Consider the following 23179-nt stretch of genomic DNA (forward strand, 5'->3'; position numbering starts at 1 on the left):
TTCCTGTTGATTGTTGATCAGCTGTGATGTACGGGCACGCGCGAGTCCATTAGACGAGCATCTGGACTTTGCTATTCTACATAAATGCATGCCGAGGTATGACACCTATGATACTCTGTTCTCGATTTGTTGAGAGTCCACATCCGACATCCAGTACTTAGTATGAGTGTGACTGAGTAAATGGTAAAAGTCACCCCGGTTGCGAAATCGGCGTTATTGTTGTTGTTGTTGTCGTTGTCGTTGACGCAGATATTGTACTGAAGACAATTTAATGAGACTCTACAATACCAGTACTGTACTGGTACATTCAGTATGCATCTCCCTGATACTGGAATATGTATAGATACATATACATATATGCTCGTTCCATCTAAATTCGAACTTTTTGAAGCAGATTCCCCCGCTTTCCTTTCTTCCTTTCTTCCTTTCTTCCTTTCTTCCTTTCTTCCCTCCCTCCCTTGCCTTGCGATAACATCGATCGCGGTCTTGATCCTCAAACATCAGACGTTTGCCGTCCAAGAGCCCATGGGTCCTGCCTTTGACTCAGCCTATCTTCCACTTTGACCGTCGACTTTGGTAGCAAGCATTATTACATTACCAGTATCAGCGCTTTGACTGGAGCCCAATCCTTGAGAACGCATTTCTATATATATATATAAATATATTGTGCGCCAACCCGATCATCCTCTCCAAGCATGTCCGTCCTTTTGCGCTGGTAATGTGCTCTTCCAGCCTTCCGGCGGGACTATCGAAGTCGGCAAATTGGGCGGAGGCGTATACCACTGCTGTTGCTGTTGGTGCGAAGTCGAGTCTTTTGGAGGAGGTTGCGGACTCGGAGTTCTAGCTGGTATAATCCCGCCTCCCGATCCCGTGGTCGTTAGACTGCTCATATACGACCGCCAATCTTGCCTAGCAACTGCAGCTTGGGGCGGTGCAGGCGACGGCGCTCTGCCAGCGTCTACTAATGGATTCGCCGCGCTGTGTTGAGCCTGAGGAGGAGGAGGGTATTGGTATTGATTTTGATTTTGATCTTGATACTGATTGACTGGCGGTTGCGGAGAGGACGATCTGCCGTATCCTATCTGCGAAGGAGTGTTCCCGTATGGATAAGGGGAAGCGGCGCGATGATAGTCGTTGGGAGGCGGCTGAGGTGAAGATGCTCTGTAGTCGTTCTGTAGTGGTTGCGGAGAGTTACCGTATGAATTCTGAAGAGGCGGTGGCTGAGGATAGTACGTAGAGGTTCCATTCTGCGGCGACGTGTACGGCGGTTGTGAAGCTTGCCAGCTTTGTGGTCCAGGATCGGAAGGAGCAGGCATACCTTGATATCCGGGCTGCTGTTGCTGTTGCTGTGGAGCTGGTGGCGAGTAAGGTGAAGATTGAATGGGAGAGATGGCCTGTTGCCGTCGAGTATCGAAGGCATTCTGATCGTAGGACTGTCTAGTCTGATGACTCTGCTGCCATGGTGCTTGTGCGGGCTGCGGCGTCTGGTCAGACTGCCTGTCTCGGGCATACAGCTCGTCTGACGGATAGTAACCCACTGATGGACGGCTAGGGGGAGCGGGAGGCTGAGGACGACTCTGAGGCACCGGAGGAGGAGCGTAAGTTGATGCTGACGGAGGAAGCTGACCGTACTGAGGCTGAGATGCATCGGGAGCATACGGCGACTGCTGGTACGATGATTGCGGCGGCGTCGACTGCACTCGAGCTGATTGCGTTTGCTGATACCACGGAACGTAGCCATTGTCATTCGCTGTTTGCGCCACTGGGACATTCTGAGCATATTGGCTCGTGGGTTGTGCGGGAGGGGGCGTGGCTTGGTAAGTCGACTGATTAATTTGCGAATGGGCTGGCGAGTATGTTTGCGCAGGCGGAGGGGTGTGTTGATACTCCTGCACCGGAGGCCGCGGAGAATATGTGCTGGATCTAGTAGGCGTGTGATATGTCTGTTGGGCAATCGGTGGTAGAGGCGCGGTCCGATCATGATACGACCCATTTGTCGGAGCGTATTGGGGTATAGCCGGGCTAGCTGCTCGGTGTGGATCATGCACTGGCTGAGTCAAGGTACTGAACGATGTGGTAGGCATTTGATAACGGGTCGATGTCGAGGGGCTGATGGGGGGAGCGGAATGAGACGGCGGTGGTGGTGCAGGCGTAGGTGGAGCATAAGGATGTTGAGATTGGAGCGGACCTGGTGCTGGGGTCGCTGTAGAGAAGCTATGCGCTCGAGGGGGATTGTACTGATCTTGTTGAGGAGGTCCGCCGGGTCTCAACGACTCTGGGATTGTCGAAGGGATTCGATGTCCCCCAAAACCAACCTGTGAGGGTGCTGAGGGTAACTGCCCATTTAGCTGTCCGTAGCTCTGCCCTGAAGTTGGCCGGGGAATAGGAGTAGCCCCAGCCTGCAGGCGCTCTTGCTCTAACCTCTGCGTATGTTCCCACGGGAGGCTGTCACTTGTTGACATCGGCCTAGGAAGAGGAGTTGGCGCACTGGATAAAGGCTGATTCTGAGGCAGTCGCTGGGCCCAAGGAGCGTCCGATGATCCTCCGCCAATGGAATGTCTATGGTTGGCATAAGCATGCTGTTGCGCTGAGGCCGACGGTGGGATACCCGGGGTAGGTACCGATGGTTGAGCAGGATAAGCCGACCCGATGGACATCGATGACATAGGGCGGGTAAGCGCATCGATGGATGACTGAGATTCATGTGAAAGCAGGGAGGGCTGAGTAGGTGGATATGCAGGTTGTGAAGGGTGTGTTGGCTTGATGATGAGCGGTGATCAGCAGGGGACAATCGCAGCATATCAGTACAGCAAAAGCAATACTCACAGGTGCAGGTATACCTTGACTCATCCTATGTCCGGGTGGTAGTCCCAAATCCGCGAAGCTATTGGAGGCGGGTATCGGTGGTTGCCCAGGGGCCAAAGGAGGATTGACAGATGGCGATGGCGAGGGAGCTCGGCCTTGTTGTGCATACGGGGGTATATACAAGCTCATTCCAGATACACTGCCGGAGGCGGTCAAACTACCGTTGAGCTTGGTGCGACTAGCTGCCGAAGCGAGGGTACCTGATGGACTGGCACTGAAAGTACCTGCTCCGCCATAGTTGTGGACCGATGGACGGGGAACATTCCTCTTGACAGGAGGTGCGTCCTGCCAATACCGAGAATCAGCACACTGGCATATCTTCAGCCGAACCGACGGCTGACTCACGTTGGAGAAGAAAGTCAACTCCAGATAAATCTCTCCGCTATATTTGTCCTTGTAATTGATATTATACCATTCTGTGATTGCGCGTAAGTGAGCGTCCATTGAGCTGGGAAAATCACCTCAGCCTGAACTCACCATCTACCTCTCCTTTCTTCAGCACTTCATCGATGTTGACCACACAGTCTCCTATCATTTCCGGTTCTTTCGCATCATCGGCATAACAAGCCACCTTCATGCTCTTCCCACCCTTCTTATTTATCGGGCCTTTCCTGCTTTTACTCGCCAAAGCTGCCGAAGTGATCACGCCGGACGGAGGATCTTTCAGTGGTGGAGGAGGAGCACCATTCAAGGAAGAGTTGAGGGAATCTGGCTGCGACTCGGATCTGACCAACACATCATCCAGGTCTTCCACTATCGCGAATCGTAACTCTTCATCCCATTCTGGATGTTGGCCTCCTCTATCGTTTCAAGCGATTCAGCTGATTTCAGCTTGACCAGAGAACGCCTGTGGTTATATGACTTACCGCTTGATAGGCTTCGTCCGTTGCTTCTCCTCTCCTATCGCAACGGTACAGAACGGGTCTTGCTTTCCAAATCTCGATTTGTTGACAAGGTTTTTCTGCTCGGAACCCAGGTTTTCAGCGACAGTCTTCAACAGTACATAGCCCGACTCACGGCCTTCCCAACTACCACCACTAGAGTCCCGAGCTCTTTCGGCTCCAGAGCTGCTGATGTCATATCAAATTATCCCCCTAGCTTCAGCCGCTGTTAGGTTTTCCTGAGCATTAGACAGGTCGATGAGTCGTTATTAGGCGATTAGATCGCGAGCATCTGGTGACCCGGGTATTTTGTATGATGGAGAAACGCAATAATGACCACAGTATCGTTTGGATCGTGTATCGGAATGAGAGCTGCTGCTTGGAATCGGTAACAAGATGGCGTGAAATCAAAAGCCCGTGAAGTCGTGAAAGCAGAAGGACGAGGAAGACCAGGGTCTGAGATACCGATAGGAAGGATGATTGGCTTTTCGCTCTGCCTTCGAGAAGGGTCAAGGATAAGGATACGATGATAAGTATATTATAGCATAAATTTCAATGCATAGCATTGTTTCGTTCACACAGCATTCGATCATCCCCGGAAAGAATGACGGACATGTTGGCGGTGGTGGTAGTATACTGTCTCTCGTAAGGATGTCACCTTGGCGCGTCCCACCGATCTCAACATAAAGTACGAGTGGCACTTCAGATCCTCCTACACCCTCGTGCCCCTCTGGGGAGTACTGTAGCCCTACTTGTTCGTGCCGGTATACTTCATGCATGTCAACCGTACCAACACCTTACAAGGATGCATTCACGCTGATACTTCAATAGTCTGGGTGGAAAATGAAGCCGTGATGCGCTATATCGAGTATAATTATAGCCGTCGCGACATATCTCAAAAATGCACGGATGTTCCTTCTGTTGTATTGCAATTGTCTTGAAGAAGTCGTTGGATGCTGCATACGAGGAATCATGCCAGCTGAAGTCCTTCTAATAACACTTTTCCAAGCGAATCCAATTCGGGGACATGCCTGTAGCTAGCTTAGTGTATTGATGGTCCCCACGCCACTGACTGACCAAATGATGGCCAGATACTCGCTATGGCCATTTTCACCAATTATTCCAAAACCGTCTGTCCAAGTCTGATTGAGAAATCAATAATCTCGGCCAGTCGATATCGAAGGTTGGCTGATGGCATTTTCAGGCTATCTTGTCGGAGATCAGGTTGCAGGGCAGATCCTTTCCTCTCAGGCTCATCCCTATAGCTCATTAGAAACAAAGAAGTATCCGTGGCAGCGAAACTTTCGCTAGAACTCAACGATGGAAAGAGGCAGATACATCATCGAGCCGATGAAGGGTCCATTGATGTCTTGTGAGTCAATCCAATGAGACCCGGTCCAAACCTCTGCAGGAGGCTCGTGAAAGGAGCAATGGATCTTCGCTTCTTGTTTGATGCGCAAGGAGAACTCGAAAGGAGCTGTTGTATCATCATCACGAAGTTTTCAACCTTATTTATGATGCTCAGTGAAAGCTTTACTGTAGTGTCATTCTCCTCTGCATTCGCATTCAGCTCTGGTCAAGTACACATGATCCAGACTATCATTCAATCTCAGCATAGTCACGGTTTTTCTCAAGATGACTTCTGATGAAACTTCGCCCAAGAGCAAGATTAGTCTTCTCGATCTCCCTCAAGAAGTCCTCCTGCGTATCACCTCCTTCCTCGACTTGCGCTCTGCCGTCGCACTATCGACTACTTGCAGTGCGTTGCAGCCCATAGCGGAAAGTAGAGTTTGGAGGCAGATTCGTATCACCCAAGATGATATCCTCGGTGTTCCTCGCAATTCGCTCAAGGTCTCCAACCCTTTTCTTGCGATCAATTGATGCCAGCTCGACCAGCATGCAAGATGTCGAACAAGAACAGCAACGCGGTTATGATAACACAGAACATTCGTATAATGGTACTCAACTATTCAAGGATCAAGCTGAAACTCATCCGGCAGTCTGGCAACTACGTTTACAAGCGCTGATCTTTCATTTGGACCATCTACTAACCCGTCGTGAATGGCGAAAATCTTGCGTCCGATACCTCGCATTCAAATTTCGTGCCGATATCCCCATAGGACTGAGCGACCTATTGAGGTCTTTACCTAGGCTACGGGAACTGACTATTACATTTCTGAATGTCCTCTCTGACTTACTCATTCCCAGACATCAACGCCCTGCAGACCCTCAAACGCTTTTGCAATTATTAGCGAATCTCAGCTCCACCCCCTTAACCCAATTGAAGGGGTTGAGAATCACCATCGTCAAAGACTGGATACCCACTGTCAATTTGATTACTCGTGTCTTCCCAGATCTGGAAAGATTGCATCTGGGCGGTCGAGTCCTCCATATACGAAGCACATCAGAGGTCAGTGTCGCCATCGGATCTAATGGCTACCACGGACTCGGTCTCAAAGCATTACGAAATCTGAAGGAGCTACATGTCGAAGAAATGAACTCGACTTTCGTACCCACTCTATCGAAGCTCATTGACGGATCGCCAAAACTTGAGGTTGTATCTTTGAAGGATGAACCGATGTTATGGTTCCCCGATCTCACCGGTAGTACATCAGTAGACGAAGCAGACGACAATCAGAGCCTCTTAGACAGATTATCGAAATTGAAACACGTGAAGAGGTTGCATGTCTCTTCTAATTGTTTTCAGGGATTGTGCGAGATAGATGGGTGGAGGGCAGTAGAGGATCTGAGAATTACATGGAGTACAAGCGCACTTCGGTCTATCGAAGCCTTAGCCTTAGCCTCAGCCTCAGCCTCAACATCCAATGACGTACGTCTGTCTGTCTCCTATGCGCTATGTTACTCACCTTACACCCCTTGACACCCTGTGCCTCGTTGTCCACCGTCTACTGATCATAACGCACTGAACGTTGGTCACTCAATACTGAACTGATGTATGATGCCTCATCCTCTTCTTCGTCTTCGTCGTCGTTCTGGTAGGCATCAATAATCCCACCCTTTCCCAACTTGCGGAAATACCAAATCGACATTTCCCCTTACTCAGCCTCTTTTCATCCTGCGCACGATACCGTCCCCTTCCCCAGCGTCCAGTCCATTCTTCTCTCTCAGCTTCCCAGAATCCTCCCAAATACTCCTCGGTTGAATACTATTTCCTATCCCTCCAGAACAGGTCTTCCAGACGGAAGTAGTCCTCAAGAAACTGACACTTTTTCTGGATCCGATGAACCAGTCCGACCTCATTGGAAAAATGATACTTCCCATGGCATGATAATCTACTCATACATCAACGACGACCACGATCAGAATGCTGACAGAGAAGAGTTGATACATTGTCGTACTAAAGCTCCTCTCCCAAATAATGGTTTTGGTGGTGTGGAGAATCTGCTATCAGGATGTATGACGGACACCTCTTCTTCAAGCTGGGAAGAACATGCTTATCATAAAGACAGAGAAATACCTGTAAGAGTTCTAGCGGCAGTTTACGGTATATCGGGTGTGAGTGTCACAGGGAAGCAGCCTGCGAGGGGGATGGAGATGGATCAGAAGGGCTGGGATTTGCTGAAAACTTGGGAAAAACAGGACGAGAGTTGGTATTGAGCGTTGTATGACGACAGTACATACACCGGACCTGATCTTATCATAATCAAGGTGTCACTACCACTTGTGCATTGGCGACGTCCATCAAACTCAAGTACATGTATACAAGGCAACATGTACAGTAGTATCACGATGATTGTGGCACACAACTCAACTGATATGCATGCCGATTCATTCTATCATTCCATTATCTCCAATTACAGCTTCCTTTCCTCCTTCGATCATTTGGGTTCACATCGAGCGACCGCCCAATATACGTCACCTATAGATCTCTAGCCTCATCGACATTGACGATGAAGTTCAAGAACCATCTGATCTCTTCGACGAAATCGTCTGCTCTCTATATGGTCATTGGAAGGATCAGCTCTCCTATCTCATCCATCACGAAGACAAGATTTTCGATGTTCATACATGAGGATAAGAATGACTCACAATAGCTTCATTGACGGTATGTATATTGTTATGGTTCTTCTTCCGATCATTCTGCCACCCAAATCTATAGATATTTCGAGTCAAATTCCAATATTGTCTAGTATCGGTGTTCTATCGACAGATACAGCACAGACGATGAAACGTCAATCAGCATTCTCAACATGCAAAAATCTGTCGCCAGCAGTTGATCGACTTACACCAGTACCGACAGCAGGCACAGTAATGATCTCCTTCTTCGCTTCCTCCTCGCTGAGATAAGCTTCAGGTCGAGTCGCGTACACTCCCTTGGCAGTCCCGGAGAAGATCCTCCAAGCGGCGTTGTCCAAAGTGTAAGGCGTGATAGGAGATGGATCGAGTCTACATATTGAAAAATCATGACTCCGATGTCAGCACTTAAAACCGAGAGAAGGTGTCATCAGTCCGACTTGACTAGACTTACCCAATCTTGGTTCCAGCAAGAATGACTTTACCGGCACTTGGCGCCTGTTCAACCTCGGCGTTGACTGGTTCACCGAAAGCCTGGATGGACAAATTGAGCGTCCTGGCGGTGGGCGCGATCGCATCGGTGAATTGTTGTTTGAGCTCAGCGATCGACGAAGCGATGTTGATTCGCTGATTGACGACAGCTACTACGCTTTCAGGCTGCGCAACATCGCCTGCTTCAGCCTCCTTCTCATTCCGCGACGTATCCCTGCTAAACGTATAGTAGACAGGCAAAATACTCACAAGAGCATTGACTTTCAGACCGCCATGAATGATATCCACAGCTTGGGTAGTGCTTACCCAAGCTTGTCCCAAGCCCTTTTGGAAAGTCCCATCCTCCACACTACCAGATACAAACCAATCTTGAATCGCCTTTAAGGCTTTATGATCGTATCTCCCATCACCTTTGCTTCTTGCTTTCGCAAGGGAGTCCGTCAGTCTGTTGGCTGCTTTCTTGAGATCCTTAGGGATTCCTGGAGCTTCGTCTGCGGCGCAAGTGATGTAGTTGACCAGTGGGGAAGTGATGGGCAAGTAAGGCTCATGTGGGTGCGCTTCCAGAGCAGCGATAAGTTGTGCGATGTAGCCGATACCCGTATGAGGGGCTATGAAGCAGAAAGCAATGGATCAGTACGGTACAGTGCAGCGCACAAAAGACGATCACTCGATGTGATGGGATGAACGAGGAGGGGAAATCAGACTGACGAGGGACTGAGCTGTGTCCACCTTTAGTCTCTACTCGGATCTCGATATTGTACGACCCTTTCTCCGCGATGGCAGGAGCAGCAAAAGTCTGCACGGTACCAGTCACAATTTTAGCATTTGCTCGTCGAGAACCGTATTAGAAAGAGAATAATGGAAATGCAATTGACCTGTCCGAAGGCTTCTTCAAGACCTCCACCTTCATCGACCAGGATCGCGATAGAATCTCTGCCGTATTTCTCCTCGATATGTTGGCTAATCGCGAGGGCACCCTAAGGCATGATCAAAGCAATTCAGTTTGAGCGTAGCAGAGTTTCTCCCTTGACTAGCAAAGGCGATACCTTACTCACATTACCTGCGATCTCCTCGTCGTTGCCAAAGCCCAACAGAAGAGTTCGCGTAGGTTGGAATTTGCCAGACTTGAGAAGAAGTTCGATCGCCGAGCTACAAGTCGTGTGCATCAAGTGATTAGTCAATATACAGGTTACAGTGCGAAGATTTATCGCTGTGTGGACTTACAGAACACCGATGAGTCCAGACTTATCATCACTTGATCCTCTTCCCCAGATGATCTCGCCATCGTAGTACCCCGCAAACGGATCGTGTTTCCATAAAGCCCGGGTATCAGGTAAGACGGGAACGGTATCTGTTTCTCGTTACATCAGTCTTGATCACTTTAAAAGCTATCGAGGAGATGGCATTGAGTTGTAGAATGAGCGTACCTGAGTGTCCGGTCAGAAGGAGCGGTTTGAGAGAAGGATCAGACCCTTCCCACTCGTACAGAGCAGCATGTGTATAAAGTGGAGTTCTCTTCAAGTGTTTGTGACTATGACACAGTATTTACCTGTCAGCCTTCATCTCACGGGAGTGATCTCGTACTGCCTGGAGATAGTTGTTACTCACACTAGCGGGAAAGATTCCTCCACGTCTACTCAAATAATCGCTATCAGTGACTAACAACACCATCGGGCGTAGCCATACGCATAGTCAGACGAGGACAGACGTACATTCTGTGAACTTATAGAATTTATCCCATCTATCATCCTCTCCGACCTTTCCAAAATCATCAAACGTCTCAGTATTAACCCGTACCGCACCAGCTAGCCAATCGATAATCCTCTCTTTCTCGCCTACCACGAGGGAAGATACGTTATACGTCTGAGGGTAGATAGCGTCCGCTTGTTGGCATGTCGATTTTCTTTCTCCCTTCTCATATGAGCTGAGGTTGAGTCCACCTCCATCAGAACCCGAGTTTGGGGACAGAACAAAATGCTGAAGCAACAAAACCAGTCCCAGGGTCAATCCGATATTCTTTATATTACGCTTCCACCAGCTGTGTTCCTTTCTGGAGTTGGGGTTGAAATCGGTGTCTAACAAATCTTGTTCTGTCAGAGAAGTCGTCGAGGGAAGAAGGGATTTTTCGCCGGAAGTGGTGATTGGAAGACCTCTCATCTTGGTCAGGTTCAACTGACTTGTTATTCTCCCTTTAATATCGGGGAGGGTGAGTAAGTGGATTATTTCCTCATGTGTTCGAAGCAGACTTGTTTATAAGTCCAGCAGCTTGCCCCTTTCTCAAGGTGTATGTTTGCTACGAGTACACATGCTTGATAGTGCTCATTATCACGCTATTATCAGTTCAGATGACGCATTCATTCGGTCAAATCCGATCGCCCATCTCGAACAACTGATTTCCCTAGGCCTGCAACTTCAAGCACAATCAATTCGGTTGCTGCCATCTGATATCAAAGGTCTGCACGGTATAATAATAATACAATATATACGTGATGCATCGACGTAGAAATAAGTGTGTAGTGTGTAGTCTGTGATGTGGCAGAAAATCCGACGAGATGAGATAAGACTAGACTCTCTGATTCTCGACTTTAGCATATCCTTTGCCTTTCGTATCTCTCCACTTGGCAACTCGTTCTTTTCCTCCACCGTAGAAATAGACTCCCGCGCCCACAGGTACAATAATGAAGAAAGCGAAGAAGATCAAGTATTTCGAAGGCGAAGACAAGGTTGGGTAAGCCTCGAATTCAGGCTCGTCCATATCGTATTCATCCACCTTCTCCTCAGAGGTCGAGGGAGTCTCCTCCAATATCGGGACGACCTCGTCTTCGTCCTGTCGGATTGATGGCGATGGAACGACCGTGTCAGCCATTTTTATGTAGACAATTTTCAGTTTAAGTCGTGCATGTGTATCGAGGAATGATCGAGTATGATTGGGAAGTAAAAAATGCATAATATCAGAATTCAATCTTTTCTCTTCTTCACTTCTTTTGGGGATTGATATAATCGAGTCTACAAATCTCCTACCGATGATGGGTTTATAGCTCAACACGGAAAGGTACCTGGTTGCCCTCTGCATCTGTCTCATGCTCAATAGGAAGCTACGTCACCCACGACAAGTCAGCTGACAACCCGTAAAACGTTAAAAACGTTGGACGATAGGCTCACCTCTCCTGAAGCTGCGATAGTGACTGATTCGGCTGGTTTATCGCCTCGACCAGTCTTGACGGCCTCCATAGCGTACACTACATCCATACCTTCGATAACGTGTCCGAAGACAACCTACAGGATGTTCGGTGTCAGATTCAAACGCAGCCCATAAACGATCGGTGAGACTCACGTGTTTACCATCGAGCCATGAGGTTTTGACAGTGCAGATGAAGAACTACGCAAGGGGTAATATCAGTTGGAATCGCTAATGACCAATCGCAAAGATCAACTGACCTGGGAGCCGTTGGTATCCTTACCGGCGTTGGCCATAGCTGTACCGATACTTCAAGGTTAGCAGGCTGCCCAGCTTTACAGAACATATTGACTGATACTTACAAAGTACACCAGGACCGGTGTGTCTTAATTTGAAGTTCTCGTCGGCGAACTACAAGTTGATATGCCAATCAGCTGAAGTTCGGTGTCTCCGCAGGAAGACTTCAAAAAGGAAGCTGACCTTGTTACCGTAGATGGACTTTCCACCAGTACCGTCTCCTCTCGTGAAATCACCACCTTGAATCCTGTTCATAAAGTCATGAGTATCAGCATAACGTTCCCGTTCAACGGTGTTTGGACCGAGGGCGTGACTCACATGAAGCTCTTGATGGTTCTGTGGAAAGAAGACCCTTCATATCCGTAGCCCAATTCAGCGCCTTCAGCATCTTTACCCGTACATAGCGCTCTGAAATTCTCCACGGTCTTGGGCACAGTCCTGCGTTCCGAGATTCATCAGCTTGTGAGCGCGGTGTTCACCTTGGGCGAGCTGACTCACTTTCCGTACAGACCCATGACTACCCTTCCAAGGGGTTTACCTCCGTGCTCAACATCGAAGTAGACCTATTGCAAGATTCAGCTGTGTGAACCAGAAACGCAGGTGTAGGCATAGCTGACTTTGTTAGTGATGATCGGACCTTTGGAAGCATCTGCGGTGCCCATGAAGAAGAACAAGGCGGCGAGCAAAGCAGCTAGCAGAGGAATGACAGCAAGTCGAGCCATGTTGTCGATATTCAATGAGTATAGCGAGAATAAGTTATGATTACTGATAACCTGAAGAATAAAGGAGATGAAAGAGGAGTAACCAAGTGGAAGTAGCGATCCAACGTGGAGGCCAAGAATGGGAATCACCGAAAGTGGCAGGTGCAGCTTCATTTCAACGTGCACAGACGCACAGACGCACAGACCCCTCGCGACGCGTCGAGTGATTTGAGATGATTTCCCAATAAAAAGGTAATGTTCACCAATTCACTCGAGATCTTCTGATTGAGTATCAACATTTTCCTATACAAAGCCCATAAACGACAACGAGACCGCCATTACAAGATGGACGACTCCGACCCCTTGTACACCTTCTTCCCCGAATCCCTCGAATCCTCTTCTCCCCAAACAGTGCTATACCAAGCCCTAAACCTCCCGCCCTCCGCAACCGGCGAGGAAATAAGGAAGGCCTATCGGAGACAAGCACTGCAATATCATCCGGATAAACATCAGTCCAAGTCCGAGAAAGACAAGGAGGACCTATCGAAGAAATTCCAGAGGATAGGATTCGCTTATTCTGTGCTGAGCGATGAAAAGGCTAAAAAGAGGTATGACGCAACCGGGAAGACGAGCGATAAATTTGATGGTATAGGAGAAGGGGAAGGTGGCTGGGAAGGTTATTTCGAGAGTTTGTTCAAGAGAGTAGATAGGAAGATTTTAGATGAAGATAAGCAGAGGTATCAAGGTGAGTCGATCTGAAATCAACATCAATCAAATTCACATCATACATCGCTCACTTCACGTCGTACATGCTTCACGGCTTCACAGCTTCCGATGCTCCATCCTCACTCTGGACCCGAGGTGACATGCTGACGGATAATTGTTCTCTGAAATCTTCAAACCAATCATGCGATCGTAGGCTCCGACGAAGAGAAATCAGATATAATATCCTCATACAACTCCACCAAAGGCTCACTCCCCTCTATACTGAACTACATACCCCATTGCACATATACCGACGAAGACCGATTCGTTACTCTCATCAACGGACTGATCAGCTCGGGAGATCTGGAGAAGACAGAGAAATGGGAAAAGACAAGTACAGATGAGAAAGCTAAAGAGAAACGCCGCAAATCAGGGGAGAAACAAGCCAAGGAAGCTGAGAAGCAAGCGAAGGAATTAGGCGTATGGAATGAGTTTTACGGTGATGGTGAGAAAGGTTCAAGGAAATCATCGGCGTCGAAAAAGGAAAAGGAAACCACGAAAAATGAAGGCGGAGCAGGAGATGTAGATGGAACAGGTCTAGGAGCGTTGATCATGAAGAGGCAAAGAGAACGGGAGAACGGGTTGAATGCCCTAGAAGAGAAATATAGGAAGATCGAAGAAGAACGAGCGAGTAAGAAGGCCAAAAAAGGCAAGGCGAACGCGAAGGCGAATGGTAAAGCAAAGAAAGGTGGAGATGAAGGTCAAGATCAAGAGAATGTCGTTAGTGGAATGCCTGTAAGTTCAGATGTATACACTGAGCCACAATGCCATGAGTATCGAAACTGACAACAAGTCGTCATTGGTCAATTAGGATATAAGCGACGCCGATTTCCAAGCCCTTCAAGCCAAGATGTTCGCTAAGAAGGACAACGACAAGCCTCTGTCGAACGGGAATAGCAGAGCGAAAAAATCCAAGACGAGGTGACCGAACAATCAGTCCAGTTGTCCGCATCACTTGCCCTCACGAAAGAAGAGTTCACACCATTTTCCAGATTCGCCTGTTATACCATATTGTTGTACACATTATCCAATTCGTACCTTGAAAAGCATGTATCGATTCATCTTCCGCCGATAACCAAGCGCAATCTCGACGGAGTATGAACCTAATGAACGACTGATGTCTGAGCGACATTTTTTGGCCTAGAGATAAGCGATCACATAGTCGTGCGATTATTCAAACATATAATCCATAACATTATACCATCCAATGTACAATCATACAATCATAAAATCAAAATACAGACCGGTCATTGAGCCTGAAATCCCTTAATGGTCCCCACCAACTCCATCCCGAGCCCGTATTCGTATTCGTACCAGTTCCCCGATTCGCAGGTCTGTCATCCTCATTGTTGTCATTAACATTATTCCTATCCGACCTATTATTGCCCCTTCTTGCCGCCAGTCTATTTCGAGCATTCCTTCGTCCGTTAGGTTCAGAGGAAGAATTCGACGAATCTATATCTTCCCATTCACCTTCTTCCCTCTCCCTCTGAATCACTTCTTGTGGAGTCACTGTACCTCCTTGTTCAGCCGTATCCGCACTATCTCCTTGTCTTTGTCCTTGTGTCAACGCTTCTGCGTCTGGCGCCCTAGTCGCAGCCTTATAAGTACCAATACCAGTGACGGTACTCGTTGTCGTTGCTCCTTGACCCGGATTCGCAGCATTCGGCAGTAATCTATCTTCGTTCAACCTTTCTCCCGCTTGCCGTAATCTTCTTGCAGATTCTTCATGCTCCCTAATTCCAAATCGGCCTAGACCCCATCCAATATCTTCTCCGGAATTATCTATCCCCCTTTCATACCGAGCAGCATTCGAGTTCCGCCTACTTCCTCCTAAGGGTGTCATATCTCTTCCACCACCACCACCACCGCCGCCGCCGCCGCCGCCTCCTCCCCCTATTGCTGCATGAGTCGGTGGTGTGTTTCCTCCGCCTCCAGAAACAGGTGACGCCTCATGGAATACTCTCTGCCTTCTCTCAGCACGTTCCAACGCTTGTTGTTTCGCAGCCTCCTCGTGTGCTTTCCGCAATTTCCGCAGATAGATGACTAAGAGCGTAGTGGGGAACGCGAAGAACTGTCCGATGGTTTTAGGCGGATGTAAAGATGGTGTAGCTGACGTCGAGGAGGTCTCAGAGGTCGTCGAAGTCTGTCCTGGTCCAGCTGCTGAAAGGTTGTTTCTTCCTCTGGTGAGCGATTCCTCGTTCTCGCCTATAGCAATCTGGTCAAACTCGACATGTTGCTGTGGCCCTCTGGACCCATTTTCATCGCCGGCCTGGTTCTGATTATTACTTCCAAGAGGAGAAGACCGGTCTCGGTGCAGATCATTCAATTCGATCGCACCTGATTCTGCCAGGTGATCATCGTTATGCTCCCGATTGGTGTTTCTCCGAGTCAATGTCCCGCCGGCACTGGCCACTCTGGTGGACTTTAGGATGGACGTCACGCCTGAAGTGAAGTTGTCCGCGATGCCAGATAAAGATGTGGCGCGCAGACGATTCCCGTTGGCTGATCCTCCAGCGGCGGCAGATCGTGCTCTGGAAGCAGCTTTGGCCGCTTTGCGCTTTTTGCGCTCAGCTCGTTCCATGATATCCTGCAAGACGCACATTATTGTGTTAGTGGTGATCCTGAATCCGCATTTCTTCACTATCACGGGATAAGGGACTTAGGAGGCTTGGTTTTGTCATTATCGAGTGAATGTGATTTTTACGCCAAATATCAAGCCAGAGTTGAGGAGCAGCAAAAGTAGGATGCAAAAAGGAGACTCACCTCGACTTCTCCAATACCCATCCCACTGCCGACCCACCACCACCACCCGAGCCAGATCTGCCAGAGCACCGCTGCAAATAGCAAATGCTGCAACCAGTCTATCCCATCTTCCGCAACCGCCACGAAATTGAACGAGGTCGAGATAGCAGCTAGGAGAAGGGATCCTACTCCGAAGACAGCCGTTCCCCCATCGAACCTCCAAGCTCTACGTCGATTGACGAAAAATCCCCAAATCACCAATGATATCGTGAAAATCAGTAAGAGGGTCGAGTTGAAGACGTTCCGTATGGCGTCTGAGATATCCAGTACTGTTTGATGTGGCGATAGGGCGGAGAAGACCAGTGCTGAAGAAGCTATCGCCAGAGGACCTTAAGAAATGTACAACGCCGAGTCAGCGTTTCTCACTCATGTCACAGTGCACAATATTGTATATGGTGAAATGTGATTTACCCAAGACAAACATGATCAAGCGGGCTTCTGTTCTTGAGGGATACAGCATCGTCAGGAATTGGATATGGGTGATCTACGTCAGAATGGATCAGCTCCCATGCCCTGCAAGCATCTATCAAGTCCCTTGGCATGTTACTTTGGCGACGGGCAAACTTTGATCGGGCAGGATGTAGTGGGAAGTCACAACACTCACGTTACTCAGACCATTGTTGAGCGCTTGCAACAAGAACCAAGCGGCACATCTACCCGTATTCCAGCTCGGGGGCGGTATAGACACGGCAACGTAATCGAGATCGTATGGCCAAATGTCCGCTGATTTCGCTGTATACTGTAGGATCACTACGATCTTGATGACGACCGATATCAGGACTGTGAGGATTGATAGAAGTTGGAGGATGTAATTCAGGGGTGCGAGGGGATAATGATATTGCGTTGTGACTAGACGATTGAGAAGTTGATCAGCTGTCTATCCACGCTGTCATGTCATGCACCACATTTAGTAAGGGCCAGAACATAGCGGTCCAAGCCCAGCTCAGAAGTCTGAGAAGGACTTTGGCAGGATGATAAGTGATGAAGTCGGAGTGAGAAACTTACACAAGAGGTGTATTAGCAGAACACATAATAGAGTGAATGTAATTCCATTGACCAGTAATTGGATAGGTAAAGTATATGCGAAGTTGGGTTGATATTGCAGGTAAGGATCAGGCTCGATGATGCCTTGCATGATATCTGAGATGTTATCCATATCCATCCTGTACCGAAGTCCCGAAGAATCGTTGTCGAGGGATCAAGATCAAGGGCGGAAAAGTCGAGGTCGAAAGTTCGTCCTATCAGTCCTGGTCGTGGATATGGGCAGGTCCAGTGCTGTCGCTATCGACTATGCATCTTCGCAATACCACCTCCAGATTGACGTTCTACTGAGGATATGATATTATATCGAGTTATGCTACTGTGATAGATGGCAAATTGCTTGTAAGCAGAGGATGTCGACTTACGAAGACGATCAACAAATGTAATAATCCCGTTTAAGCGCAACTACTCGAACAGGCAAAAGGCGACAAGGTGCGACCTCTTCTTTTCATCAGGACTTCTCCTATCTTAATTCAACATACATACTCATAACTGGTACTTGACCTATCGCCCATCCATACGCACACATACAAAGCCCAACCGATACGACCTCCACGTACACTTCCAGTCAACCAGATTCCCGACTGCAAAGCGGAGGTTCAAACGGTAAAAGGTGAATATACGTCACAGCCCATCCTCTAGAAAGAACTTTCAATTCATCATGTCTAATCAGGCTGGATATAATTACACACCCGAAGAACAGGCTGCAGCTGTGAGTGCAATTCGTCGTCTCTCATGTTGCTAGTCCGACTTGCTGACCTTCGAAAACTCCTGAACATCGTATAGTGGGCAGCTGTAAGTCATCAACCTTTGCCGTCCACATCGAATCACCGCTGACTGATTATCGATCTAGTATTACGCACAACAAGGCTACACCCAGGATCAAATCACCGCAGCTCTCGGTACAGGTACTGGTACCGGCTCTTCCTCCTCGGCGAGTGCAAGTGCGAGTTCATATGGATATGGAGCTGGATCCTCGAATCAAGTGTACGCAGCTGCCGCTCCGGGTCAATTCCAGACTATCCAAGAGACCGATTTCTTCCAACAATCCACAGCATACGATCCATCCACAGGTGCAGGTGCAGGCGTGAATTCTCACGATGCAGGCGGCTCGGGAGTGAACAGGACAGAGAAGAAGAAGGCGGACATACCTACTCAGGGTCAGAAGAAGGAGACTGTCATCAGGAAAGGCAATGGAAAGACCTGGGAAGATCCGACTTTGGTAGAATGGGATCCAAGTGAGTCCTGACCTCTCATTCCAGTCCACCTCAACAGGAGCTTCCCTTGTCTGTCCTGTCCGTCCTCTGTCCTCTTCATCTTTGTTCCAGACGTGGTGATCACGTCCCAAAAAGCTAGCTTCTCATATGCCTGCCTATTTACGACTACCTCACAGATCTCCAGTGAGGCACAATGAGATGAAAACTGATGCATCCAATCGTAAATCGCAGAATGGTTTCGCCTCTTCGTAGGGGACGTATCCAACGACGTGAATGAACGTACGCTAGACGAGGCCTTTGGTAAATACGCAAGTTACTGTAAATCCAAAGTCGTCAGAGATCGATTGAGTCTCAAGGTGAGTCGAGCTGCTTTTCGCCCTTTGCCTTTCCCCACACTCAGCAGATCCTTCCTCACGATATACACACCACAGCGGCGAAGGATGACTTCAGACTCAGAGCTAAGCTGACATGAATAACGGCGAACAAAGGCAAAATACGGTTTTATAGCTTTCAAAGACCCAGAAGATTTCCTCAAAGCATGGAAAGAGATGGATGGGAAATACGTAGGGAATCGGCCGATCAGATTATCAAAGATCAAAGATGATAAATACGGTAAGATCGACACGGTTCAAATCGGTAATAAGAAGGTGAGTCCTCTGTCTTCTGTCTTCTTCTTCTCGAGCTTCGTCTTCCTTTGCGTCCTTCAATTTAGCTTCACCTCGCATGATTCATCCGATCTGATCCTGTCCATCATATCGCCTATCCAACACCTCACATCCATGTCCATGAACTGGAATGACTCTCTGATAAATCGTGCTGATTCGCCATTTACTCTCCACTATAGGCTAGACAACTGGAGAAGATCAGGAAGAATAAAGGTAAACCCCTAGACGGTCGACCTACTCCATGGTAATTACAATCATCGTCAATAGTCAGTAGTCGATGACTGTTCAAGATATGTCCAAAATTCAGGGGTGGCGAATGAATGATAGATCGTAGACCAATATTATGAATTATGAATTATCGATTTGGTACTTCGTACTTCGTTTCTCTACCCTGTGTATTCTGCTTTATCCCTTCAACCTCCTTTGCGCTCTAAGACTAGTGTGGGAGACATGATATCATCAGGAGATCATCCCAACCTTCCTTCGATTTTCCATATCATGCAACCATATATATCGCTTGACCATTCATCGTGTTGACTTTGCACTTGCGCTCGCAACTGCACTTGCAACTACAATTCAGGGTTCAGTTCAGAAATCGCTTACTCGTTGAAGAGTCGAGTAAATTACCGAGTACTGAGTACTATTTAATGAGTATCGCCAGCATGACCTGTATCAGTCATTCATTCGTTACGAGTACGTCCGAGATTTGTAGATACCATAAACATACCAAATACCACAATCATGGATTTTGCGAAAAGCAAATCAAAGTGAAGGGAGCGAAAAGAGCGAAAAGGGCGAAAAGGGTCAAACGCGAAAAGAGTGAGTGAGTTCCATGAAAAAGATAAACAGAAAGAACGTTAACCCCATGACCTAGAGAAGATAGATACCAAATCCAAATCAAAGCCCAAAAAGCAAAAGCCTATCAAATATAGATAATACAGTACGAACGAAAGTTTAGCCTACCTAGCCAGTCGAAATGATGGAGCGACATCCTCTCGTTACGAAACCAATTATATCGATTCAGATTCAAATGATGATTAAATCTCAATAATAAACCCATCTACCCTTCTCCAACTGTCAACTGTCAACAGTCAATTACACAATAGATATTTACCAAAATTCAGATCCTCCGCTTTTGCCTCTTGCTACCTCCTGTCTATCTAAGCCATGGTCGCCACCTGCTGCTCCCTCATCTTAGACTTCACGCTCTTTGTCTGGGTTCACTGGGTGATGCGACACTGCCTTATTCAGCTTGCTGTCGAGGTGTCAAGCCTCGTCTACTTCGTGGCGTTTGCCATGTCACCGGTCTTCTGGGTGTCGTCGTATTGATATCCGGCCTTCTAGGTGTCGCTCCCGTTCCAATATGACTACTCGTACTTGAAGTAGCAGTACCGGTACTACTGGTCGTGTTGGTACTCGATGAAAGAGTTACAGGAGGTATCGACATTGCTTTTTCCAATACCTTCTCATCTTGTCCTTCAGCTTCTTTCTCAGCTAACAGTTTCAACAAGTACATAGGATCCGTCTTCGTACGGGCTAGTGCTGTTCGATTCGCCGAAGCTGAAGTAGTAGAGGAAATACCACCAGTGATTGTCCTGGACAATAAAGAGACTGTATCGGGTCCTTCTCCGTTATTGTTCTCATGTATCTCGTTTCGATCGTCGCCCAGCCTATCTCGTGCGCGCAGATCGGCAGTGAGCGAGGAAAAGATGCCGTCCAAGAATCTCGATGATTGGAGCACGTATTGTAATGCCACATGAGACGTTTGATGCAGACTGTCAATCTATATGGCAGTCGTTATCAGCTCAGTGTCGCAATTTGAAACTTCGTATGTCTGGCAAGTCGAACACCATGACTGGAAGTTGCGAGGTAAAGAGGGATGACTTACCTTGTACTCGACATCATCAAAGTCACCTTTGGTCTCCAGCTCACTATCTTCTTGAGCGATTATACTTTCAGCGAGATTCATGGCTTTGTTCATCCAGGGTTCAGCCTTCGACATATCAGGCTCTTTGGTCGCCGATGCTATTTTACGCAACCTGTCGAGCGTTTCGGACTGCTTCGTTCTGGTAAGCGAGACCAGAGCAGACCATTGAGCTTCTTCAGCTTTGAATCTGGAAAATTTATGAGTGGATTAGCTGATTTCGGACGATTCTACTCCTATCTGGTAGCGCTACTTACTTGCGTATGTCTGCATTTGCAGCAGCCTCGACTTTCCGGTTCGATACGTTCCTCGGGTGTGGTTTTAGACCAGTCAAACTTGTTTCTTGGCCCTGCAGAGAAGAACCAAGAGTACGTTAGCAACCTTCGTAAATTCTCGATAGCGATATCAGTCTTTGAGAGGCTGCGGTTCAGTCTATGTGCAACGCCGCGAACAAATCCCACAAATTTGGAATGAAGGAATCTGATCGTTGCTCCGACATCTTGTGCCCAAGGTCTCTCGGAAATGAGCGGACAAAACGCAAAACGTTGACTAACCGGTACGCCAAACACACTCGTATCTACGCCACCGCGATTCATCTCTCTGACAAACTCGTCCATGATCTCTCTCAGAAGTTTGTCTCCCTCTTCTGATCTACCCGGGGGCAACGTGGCTTTCCCTTTCCCTTTATCTTTTCTGCTACTCGAAGGGATCTTGAGTGACTCCTCCATCGCTCGATTCGCACACCATACCAATAGCATCCGCGCTTTGATAGGCTCGGGGTAAGAGACCGGGATATGACGATAGAACAGCTTGAAATCGACGTTCTTGTGTGGCATCGCTATAGCCATCATGAAAGTCAGCTACCATACATTTACCGAACATGCCCTGAGGCTTGTTGAGTGTGCGGGCTAATCGATTTTTCAACTGACTTATCTCTCCTCTACCCCAACTTGAACTCGCTCGAGAGCCTCGATGATCCAGTGAGCTCCTCCGTGCCTGCTGTCCTCTCAGTTCCTGGTTTTTCCTGATTATCGGCGTCTCGCTTTCCATGACGGGTACGACGCTCTCTTTGCTCAATTCCGCTACCCTGCTTAATCCCATCGACTGGCGAGTCTTCCGGACAAAAGACCCCTTGGGAGGTCCCATCGGTTGTGCCGACGTCGACGTAGATGCGTATTGTTGTGAATGAGAAGCAGAGAAACTCCGACGCGGCGGTGACCTTGGTCGAGGAGCAGATGGTCGCGATGGCTGAGAATGTGGAATATTCAGGCCGTCGACCCTCATTGTACCGGAAGTAGCGGTTTTCATTGTGTCCGTCTCTTCAATACCACTCAACGGGTCATCCGATGTGTTTATAGCTGCCTTTATAAGATCAACGGACTTGGATCTTCCCCTCGAGATCTTGATTCTCTTGTTACCGGTTGATGTCGATGTTGTAGGTGCTGCAGAGGCTGCTTGTGTAGGAGATTCCTGTCTTTCTCGTATCGTTCTCGTCGAGTCTCTTCTCCTGGCGATCTTTCGTTCTGATGGTGGGGGAAGTAAGTGCAAATCATCATCATTGTCTGGCGGCGTGTCCGAAGAATTCGTCATGGGAACAGGTTGAGGTTTGAATGCGGCTATTACAAAACACATCGCTCAGCTAGAGATCAACGTCGGATCTGTGTATGCGAATGCAATCAGAGACACTCACGTTGTTTCTTATTCTACGTTATTGGCATCGGAACAGCATCAACGTAGAGATAAACATCAGTGAGGTTTCATATTCTTGACATTCCTCAGAATCCTTAGGTCAGAGACAGATTGACGACATACAGCAGGCTTCCTCTTTTTCTTATCGAGCTCATCCTCCTCAACGGGTTTGTTGGAGGACATACTCTTCCGTTTCCCACTGACCATATTACTCCTTGAGTCAGTATGTAGGATAGTCGATACCGGGGTTGTTCGACTCGTTATTCGCGCGGCCATGTGATCATCCAACCTTGTGATTGCGAGAAGTGTCTTTCAGGCCTCGGTCTGAGATCCTCTTGGGTAAGTCTTGGTGAAGTTCCGGAGGTAGCTGGGCCTTGTCTCTGGCGATGATTATTGCTATGCTGACGATGAGGCCGGTGACGACAAAGATGTTTATGATGACTTTGTTATCGGGTCCAAAATCACGCGTCTTTCTTTCATCTTTGATCTTTGGTCATGTCTTGTTTACGTCTTGCGTCCATCTCAGGTACAGGCATTATATCGTTGAACAATTAATCTCATTTTATCCCAATTTTCCGCATTAGTCAGAGTACACGTCATCACTTTATCCAATTCGACCAAGTA

At 48.0% G+C, this 23179-nt stretch overlaps 9 protein-coding genes across 9 annotated transcripts; 3 read left to right on the forward strand and 6 right to left on the reverse strand.

The window, feature by feature from the left end:
- Positions 1-680: 680 nt before the first annotated feature.
- Positions 681-3945, reverse strand: I303_106105 (uncharacterized protein; the record flags this gene model as incomplete). Its single annotated transcript, XM_018409410.1, has 6 exons — positions 681-2759; positions 2827-3150; positions 3211-3281; positions 3343-3665; positions 3732-3826; positions 3883-3945. The coding sequence occupies 6 exons, from the start codon at positions 3943-3945 to the stop codon at positions 681-683; spliced, it is 2955 nt and encodes a 984-aa protein (XP_018261683.1).
- A 1698-nt stretch (positions 3946-5643) lies between these two features.
- I303_106106 (uncharacterized protein) lies at positions 5644-7364 on the forward strand (the record flags this gene model as incomplete). The annotated part of the gene is made up of 2 exons (XM_018409411.1): positions 5644-6576; positions 7071-7364. 2 exons carry the CDS (start codon positions 5644-5646, stop codon positions 7362-7364), a joined length of 1227 nt encoding a protein of 408 aa, XP_018261684.1.
- A 262-nt stretch (positions 7365-7626) lies between these two features.
- I303_106107 (uncharacterized protein) lies at positions 7627-10430 on the reverse strand (the record flags this gene model as incomplete). Its single annotated transcript, XM_065969313.1, has 12 exons — positions 7627-7704; positions 7797-7907; positions 7994-8153; positions 8236-8438; positions 8523-8881; positions 8982-9069; positions 9149-9250; positions 9329-9422; positions 9498-9624; positions 9701-9804; positions 9882-9906; positions 9986-10430. The coding sequence occupies 12 exons, from the start codon at positions 10428-10430 to the stop codon at positions 7627-7629; spliced, it is 1896 nt and encodes a 631-aa protein (XP_065825385.1).
- Positions 10431-10836: 406 nt separating this feature from the next.
- Positions 10837-11139, reverse strand: I303_106108 (uncharacterized protein; the record flags this gene model as incomplete). Its single annotated transcript, XM_018409413.1, has 1 exon — positions 10837-11139. The coding sequence occupies one exon, from the start codon at positions 11137-11139 to the stop codon at positions 10837-10839; it is 303 nt and encodes a 100-aa protein (XP_018261686.1).
- A 166-nt stretch (positions 11140-11305) lies between these two features.
- On the reverse strand, positions 11306-12470 carry I303_106109 (peptidyl-prolyl cis-trans isomerase B; the record flags this gene model as incomplete). The annotated part of the gene is made up of 9 exons (XM_018409414.1): positions 11306-11368; positions 11436-11549; positions 11608-11652; positions 11712-11749; positions 11814-11862; positions 11932-11995; positions 12067-12186; positions 12247-12311; positions 12366-12470. 9 exons carry the CDS (start codon positions 12468-12470, stop codon positions 11306-11308), a joined length of 663 nt encoding a protein of 220 aa, XP_018261687.1.
- A 324-nt stretch (positions 12471-12794) lies between these two features.
- On the forward strand, positions 12795-14139 carry I303_106110 (uncharacterized protein; the record flags this gene model as incomplete). Its single annotated transcript, XM_018409415.1, has 3 exons — positions 12795-13194; positions 13369-13949; positions 14026-14139. 3 exons carry the CDS (start codon positions 12795-12797, stop codon positions 14137-14139), a joined length of 1095 nt encoding a protein of 364 aa, XP_018261688.1.
- Positions 14140-14445: 306 nt separating this feature from the next.
- I303_106111 (uncharacterized protein) lies at positions 14446-17181 on the reverse strand (the record flags this gene model as incomplete). Its single annotated transcript, XM_018409416.1, has 5 exons — positions 14446-15804; positions 15981-16348; positions 16431-16503; positions 16624-16868; positions 17025-17181. The coding sequence occupies 5 exons, from the start codon at positions 17179-17181 to the stop codon at positions 14446-14448; spliced, it is 2202 nt and encodes a 733-aa protein (XP_018261689.1).
- A 540-nt stretch (positions 17182-17721) lies between these two features.
- Positions 17722-19190, forward strand: I303_106112 (uncharacterized protein; the record flags this gene model as incomplete). The annotated part of the gene is made up of 5 exons (XM_065969314.1): positions 17722-17772; positions 17914-18298; positions 18509-18633; positions 18766-18924; positions 19122-19190. The coding sequence occupies 5 exons, from the start codon at positions 17722-17724 to the stop codon at positions 19188-19190; spliced, it is 789 nt and encodes a 262-aa protein (XP_065825386.1).
- Positions 19191-20185: 995 nt separating this feature from the next.
- On the reverse strand, positions 20186-22831 carry I303_106113 (uncharacterized protein; the record flags this gene model as incomplete). Its single annotated transcript, XM_018409418.2, has 7 exons — positions 20186-20725; positions 20831-21056; positions 21124-21215; positions 21421-21704; positions 21796-22482; positions 22557-22569; positions 22679-22831. 7 exons carry the CDS (start codon positions 22829-22831, stop codon positions 20186-20188), a joined length of 1995 nt encoding a protein of 664 aa, XP_018261691.2.
- Between the last annotated feature and the right edge of the window lie 348 nt (positions 22832-23179).

Source organism: Kwoniella dejecticola, chromosome 7, assembly GCF_000512565.2.
Source record: "Kwoniella dejecticola CBS 10117 chromosome 7, complete sequence".
In the NCBI taxonomy this organism is placed as follows: domain Eukaryota; kingdom Fungi; phylum Basidiomycota; class Tremellomycetes; order Tremellales; family Cryptococcaceae; genus Kwoniella; species Kwoniella dejecticola.